The following is a 7,135-nucleotide window of genomic DNA, read 5'->3' as shown; positions in this document are numbered from 1 at the left end:
GGTCATATATTGCTATAGAAAAGGTTCGACTTAGGACCCGGTGGTTTAGCTCTACGCTGCCATTCTAGTGCCAGGAGGTTAAATATTGTCTGTTCTGATCTCTGGCTAGCTCCAGTGCCACCTGGGAATTGTGTGGAGACATCATCATCTTAGCCAATGGCAGAGAGAATGCTTCAGGGTGTTCAACAGCCTGAGTCCCATTAGCCCATCAAATAGTCTCAGTAAGCCCCACAAGTGTGAGACACTTGAACATTTTAAAAGATCTTTAGAGCCTTGTTTCAGCATTCTTAGGCTGATTAAATGTAAGTAGGGGGCTTTCCAAGCAGGAAATGCAGTGTGTGTTCAGGTTCCATGCGTGTTTGAAAAATCAAAGCAAGGTGGGGGTTATCCCATAGTCCTTTAGGTGCACCCTGAAATATAGTGTTAATGAATCTGGCCCTCACCTGTGTTGTGCACACTTCTCTGAGGGAAGAGACAGTGCAGCAATTTGCACTCGAACAAGAGAGTAGTCTGTTACAAACATTTCCTGTTTCTAGCACGTTCCATGTATTCACACACAGAACAGTGGAGCGGTAATACATGAGAAAATAACTTTGAAGGAGGGCATTCTGGAGCACTCTGGCAGCCTATTGCTGTCACATGTCAAGCTATGCCCGGCTGTCTTTCAGATTGGTATTTGTAAGAGCAGCCTGGCTCGTCACTGCATATCGTCCTGCTGCTTTGTACTCTGGGCTTGCAGCAGCTCTGACGTGCTGGCAGAGCTTTAGTCACTTTCACACTCCTGAGAAAGTGTAAGACATACTGACAGTTGTGCCACTGATCCACAGCCAAACCTGCCTTTATGGGAACAATTGCCTTTGGCCCCTTTTCCCAAAAGCAGGTGGCTTTACTCATCTCTCCCATCCCAAATGGAGGCTTGCAATGGAAATTCTATTAACGTTCCCCAGTAATGCCTCATGCCCCAATGACTTAAAATTCTCTTATTCTCTTTATTGGAAATAGATGCCAACTGTCAGTAATGTGGTTGAAATGAAATAACACTGAAGATGACCCTTAATACTGCAGGTTATCCAAGTTCCTCTGTAAAGGAACTTGGGGGATTGACTAAACTGCTCTCATAAAAGCTTTGAGTTATCCTCTAATAATGCTGCATGTTTTGCTTCATGTCTAAATGCAGAAGTTTCATCAGAAAAATAAGCTCAGTGCCATCATTAACTTTTTAAATCTGTTTGTAAAAATGCCTTGTATTTCAGAGTAAAGTATCTAGCAAATAATGTGAAATTATTGGTTTTATGCTCTGGGTATGGTAGGTAAACTTCCCCCCCATAATTCTGTAATTGCATCCTAAGAATGACTTCAGTAATGAGAAAAGGGTGTGGTCAGGGTGAGAGGTTGTGATGATACTTGCTTTGTTTCATGTCTTCAAAAGTGGGGAACATCTATCGCTCAGAAGCGAAACCAGGACAGGACATAGTATTGCTTTGTTGTGTGACCGAATATACCTTTTAATTCTCCACAGATAATCCGTGTCCAGTCGCCGGAGGGAGTGAAGCGCATCACAGCAGCAAAACGAGAAACAGTTGCAACATTTCTAAAAAAGGTATCCTGGCTTTCAGCATTTCATCACTTATCTGCCGGCTTCCCTGCTCTCTTCTGAGCATAGCTAGGATAGTGCTCTGGCTGCCCAGAATTTAGCCACTCCAGATGACTGTGCTTTTGGGAACTACTTCGCTTACTGGGTATATACACAGAGACTTTCTTTAATGACTGATATATGCTCAACTGAATCAGGGTAGCCTGATGGTGGTTGCGTGGATCAGCATGCATTAGCCAGAACAATCTCTCCACATTTACACTGAAACTGGCTTTCTGTGTTAAACCCAGTTTTGAAACCCTCATCCCAATTTATGTGAACAAATTCAACCTCAACTTTCTCAGGTGTGATTTTCTTTGTTGTTTTAAAATTCTGATAAAGCAGTGACTGAGACGGTGTTCGAGGTATGATTGCTTGAAAAATCAGTTACGCTTCATTGTTTGAAAACTGTTACTTTGGGTGATGAGACATGATTTGTTTTTAAAATGGGTTGGACTGTATATTTTTTGGTCTGTACATCTATACAGGAATTAATACAGGGAAGTCCTGTAACATTTTATCAAAACTGCATTAATTTTACATGCTTTCACATTCCATTCCTCTTGTTGCTAACAGTATGTGCAGAGGGAGTTAATCTGATTCCTTTTCCACCTTGATACTTCCAGTCATGTCACCAACATCAACCCTGGTTCAATGTCACCGAATAAATCAGAGACTTGAAAAGAAAGAACTACAATGTATACACACAAAATTACGTTAAATGCTATAAATAATGGGCTTGTGGGGGAGAAGAGATTGAGAATTAAATGGGAAGTGTATATAGAGAGTATTCAATATCTGCCGCAAGTGATTGGCCTTTTTAGACATCATTTGAGTAAAAATTAACTGTTAGCTGTTTACTTTGCTCCTTGAGTACTGTTTTGTGTTTTCTGTTGCAGTGTTCTTTGAATGCCACAGGGGCTCTTCCAACATAGTTTTGGAGGTTAGGGAAAGATATTGAGCAATTTTGAGATCCTTATGTGGTCTTTTAGGAACAGATTGCTGGGGGAACTAATTCCATAACTGGAAATGTGAGGAGCACATAGAGTTAATTTTATATTGGGTGTCAGGTGGTCATCTTTTGTTTGATACACAGATGGTTAGTGTCTCAAATTCATTGTTTTAGAGGGAGCAAGAATCTCAGATATTTTGCATTCCTCCTACAATCTTTTTTTTCCTCTCCATCTCCTGGGACATTGGGAGTAACATGGAATCTTTAAGCTCAGTGCTTTTCTGTTAGCAAGAGGAATATTTTGTTTTATTGTGTTCTTAATCCTTCCCTCCAAACTGCCTGGATTTCACTTTACCTTGCTAGGGACGATGAGCTAAGCATTCTGTGATTTGTGCTATGGGGAGATACTCTTTTTTTTCTTTCTTATACAGGATTTATTCTAAGAGAGACATTACAGGCTATAACACATCAGTGACTAGGCTTCTTGAATCTTAATGGGTTTAGGTTTAACTACTCAAATGCCAATATGTATAGAGAGTGTTTCATCTAACTAGACAGTTGTAATTTAAACCTCAGATTATAGCTTTTTCTGTTTATGATTAAATTTAATCTTTTACTTGACACCTTAAGAAAAGCTTGTATAGACTAAAGATGAAGGACAGGCAGAATTCTGTTAAAGGAGTACCTGCTTATTGGAAGAACTTTCAAACATATCTTCCTCAAAACACAAATCTCCTTTTCACTGTATTTGTCATAACTTTCTTTGTAGCATTTGCTAATTATTGAGGATATAGTTTATAAACCAGGGCTTTGCTCCTTCCTGGCCTGTGATCTCCTCTTAGTTGATCCTGCACAAATACTGTATTAATTTCAAAATGTTATGCCATAAGGCACTTAATAGTTCTGACACTCCATCTTTCAGAGCACATAACACCATATATCCCAGGCCAGGATACTCAACTAGATGGACCAGTGGTCTGATCTAGTATGGGAATTCCTCTGCTTCATGCAGCAAAAGCAGAATCAGTTGGCCACCTATGTTCAGGTTAGAACTTTAAACCTGGGAAAACCTGTAATTTTGTTCATAGTTGTAGAATTTGCTTCCTCCATAATATACGAGGTCTCTGACCTGAAGAGCTGATGATTCACTTCAGGCAAGTAAAGTACGCAAGTTAAAGGGACAATTTAGAAATCACATTCCTCTGAATAACTTACCTTCTTTTGCTAAAATTCACACCTCAGTTCACTATAACTGAGAGGTTAGAGAAAACAAACTGTATTCTATCGTTTTGCATTTTACTTTGTGTGCTTGGCAGCATTTTGTGGATCGCGTGCTTGATTGTGTCCTGTGTGTAGTCCATTTACTCTGTCTGTGGGTTTGACAAAAGCAATGCGGGAGAAATATTTTTTATATATATATAAAAAAAAATGAAGCTACAGAAATTGGCAGAGGGACTTAGGGGAGCAGGTACAGCACCTGAAGCTACTTCTAACTCAGCTTTTAAGTTGACTAGCTCTTAAAAGATCAGATGTATAAATGGGCAGAGATGCTACTGAACTGAAGTCAACATTGCAAGGTTAAGAGAAAGTGGGTTTTAATTGAGGCACTTAAAGGATGAAAGGTAGTCTGAAAGAAGAGGCTTTTGCAAGCATAAAATCTAGCATAAAGAAAGGCACATGGTCAACAGTGTAAAGAAATGAAAAAGGGAGCAGAAGAGAGTGAAGATTGTGTGGAAATTTGTGACTGAGAAATGAGAGCAGAGACGTATGTGAGGCTCTTGAACAAGAAAGGAAGGAAGGAAAGGGGTTTGGGGTGGGTTGGGGCGAAGGTGACTTGGTGGGTGCAGTATTCTGCAGAAGCTGGCATGGGAGAGTGGAGATTTGGATAATAGTGACTGACACTTCCCCACCCCAAGTGAAGGTCGCTTGGTTTTATAGTAAACACTCAATGTTATGTATGTATTTTATTTACTTCCGTCGTTGTCTTTATGACCTGCATATTTCTGTCAGCTCTTGTTTCTGTCAGCTCTGTCCATATTTCTGTCAGCTCTTGTTTTCTTGTAAATTCCTTGTTAGGTTTTGTGTTTTTTAGCTACCCGACAATCTTCTCTACACAATGGGAGGATGGGTTCAGTTAAAATACTGCTAGGCCTTTCCTGTTTTCTCCCCCACAGTGAGGACACACATGTGAAGTGTTCTGTGTTGTCTCATTCATCTCTTATTTCCTAGGTTGCAAAAGAGTTTGGCTTCAGGAATAATGGCTTTTCTGTGTACGTCAATAGAAACAGGACTGGTGAGATCACAGCATCACAGAACAAATCCCTCCATCTACTGAAAATCAAGTAAGTTCTTGACAGAGAATACCAGGGATGCAGAGAGAACGTTGTACAGTAGAATGTGCCTTACCCCTTTTGGCAAACCTGTCTAATTTCTCCCTTCTGTGCCTATGTGGTAACTAATGGACAACACTACAAGCTTCAGTATTCCCTGCAATTGTCCACTGTCACTGAGTCACCAGGTCAATGCTCTGGAACTACTCTGTATGAAGCCTGTCAGGACACTGGGGGAGCCGCCTCCTCTCTCTGAGCATACTGTCTCCAGGGCAAGAAGCCTACACAGCTTCGACCTTCCTGGGTCTGACCTCAGAGCATTCAGCATTCCCTTACCCACCGTGCTTCCCGCAGCAAGTCTGCCCGGGCGGGGCTCCTGGGGAAGCCAGAGGGCCCTGCACCCCAACTCTGCAGTCAGACGTGACTCTCAGCCAGCCGGCAAAACAGAAGGTTTATTAGTCAACATGAATACAGCATAGAACAGAGCTTGCTATTACAGAAATCAGTGACTTTCAGCCAATTCCATCTTGGGGGGCTGTGGGGGGAAGGGAGCCCAGAGCCTGGCTCTGGTCCTCCCCGACTTCCAAGCCAGCCCAGAATGACTCGCTTCCAGCTGCCTGGCCCCTGCCCGGCCGGTCTCGGTCTCGCTTCCTGAGCCAAAAATCACGTGGTTGCATCCCCCTCCTGAGTTTCAGGTTACAAAGAGGCGGCTATAGCATCATGCAGGCAATGGAGCAGCCTCCGCAAAAGTCACACCCCCTTATCCTCACCACCTAGGAATTGGTGCAATACACAGGGAAACTGAGGCGCACACCCCATTCATGCAAAACAGTAAGACACACACAGGTTCTCATACAACATAACAAGGGAAAATCCCCACTTCGTCACATTTGTGTCAGGTCTGTCACTAGTGACGAGGCAAATTGGATTGGTTTCAGTATCGTGGAAATGTGGGCTACCAAAAGTTACTGTCTGTGGCAGCCCATGGTAGTCACCTAGCTTAGGGTTTTATAGTGCTGCCCACCACTGTAATAAGCCTGTACCAGACTCCTCTTTTGCTCCTCTATAGCCAAGAGGGAATTGCATCATTTTTTCCTCCTCCCTATCTTCTGCACTCCTCCACCCACTCTGCATTGCTGCTGGAGTCCATTTCGAATGAGCCAGAGCTCCAGCCCTCCCTAGTCAGAGATTATTGGCAATCTTCTTTCAGCCCACCCATCACCTTTTCTAGTGTGGGTGTTGGTGCAAAAGGAAGGGCACCAAACAAAGTTAACTCATTTGTGTTCCATAATAGTGCAAAAAACACCTTCGGAAGACACCTGACTACAAGTGTAGGCAACCTAGTTAGCCCTTTGCCCTGCTGAAGCTGTTGTTTCTCTCCTTTTAACCCCTTCCACTCTGTTCTCTTTATTTTTCTTTGGCTCTGTTCTTGGTGAAAGCTGCCTCTTTATTTTGCTGGTGCTAGAGGCAGAATTCAGCACCAGTGTTTGAGGGCATCCTGCAAATGGGCAAAACAGCAGGCGCACTAGCTAGCTGGCTAATGAAATGGCTTTGGAAGCTGGTTGTCAGTGTTGTGCTAGGTCATTTATGCTACTCGTGTCTCCAGATTTCAGGTTCTGGTACCTGGGAAGCTGTGGTAGATGAGCATTAGTGAACGTACGTTTTATAGTTACATGCCAGTAAGGAAGCTTAGAAATTTCACCAGGTAACTCAGACAGAAGCCGTAGGTTTCTCAGAGTGGATACAGTGAAAATTACGGTCAAATGAGTTATTGCTGAAAGAAAGGGAGGTGAAGATAATGTATCTTGAACTTTACTCCAACCTACAGAGCGGACGCTTTCCTAATGGCTCGTTTGCCCCACTGTGTATGTAGAAAGTTAGGCACGTTCCAAAGCAGTGCTTGTTTCTCTTTCTCTTCACATAGGCATGGTGATATGTTGTTCCTCTTCCCCTCGAGCCCTGCTGGCTCTTCCTCTGAGAACATGGACACCTCTATCTCCCAAGGGCTGTTGCGCCCCTTGGGGGTCCCTCACTTGGTGGAAGATGAGATCGACCAGTACCTAATCAAACAGGATGGGAAGATTTACAGGAATCGAGACCAGCAACTGTAAGTACTACTGTGCTTTCTAACTAGATTCTGTAGTGCTGACCTCATGCTTGGTGGTGGTTAACATTTACAATAATGTCCAGTAGGAAACTGATAACCAGTAAGTGTGTTAA

General features: G+C 42.8%; 1 protein-coding gene across 1 annotated transcript in view; it reads left to right on the top strand.

Annotated features, from left to right (window-relative positions):
- The window catches only part of NPLOC4 (NPL4 homolog, ubiquitin recognition factor), a 42,233-nt gene that overhangs the window by 2,187 nt on the left and 32,911 nt on the right, over positions 1 to 7,135 (top strand). Inside the window, exons 2-4 of the mRNA XM_073312048.1 lie at positions 1,520 to 1,600; positions 4,815 to 4,927; positions 6,840 to 7,022. Of these exons, the coding sequence (XP_073168149.1) occupies positions 1,520 to 1,600; positions 4,815 to 4,927; positions 6,840 to 7,022 (377 nt within the window). The remainder of the gene's footprint in view (positions 1 to 1,519; positions 1,601 to 4,814; positions 4,928 to 6,839; positions 7,023 to 7,135) is intronic.

Source organism: Lepidochelys kempii, chromosome 14 (genome assembly GCF_965140265.1).
Source record: "Lepidochelys kempii isolate rLepKem1 chromosome 14, rLepKem1.hap2, whole genome shotgun sequence".
In the NCBI taxonomy this organism is placed as follows: domain Eukaryota; kingdom Metazoa; phylum Chordata; order Testudines; family Cheloniidae; genus Lepidochelys; species Lepidochelys kempii.
Note: the sequence above shows the minus strand (reverse complement) of the source record. Positions and strands in the feature narration are given on the sequence as shown.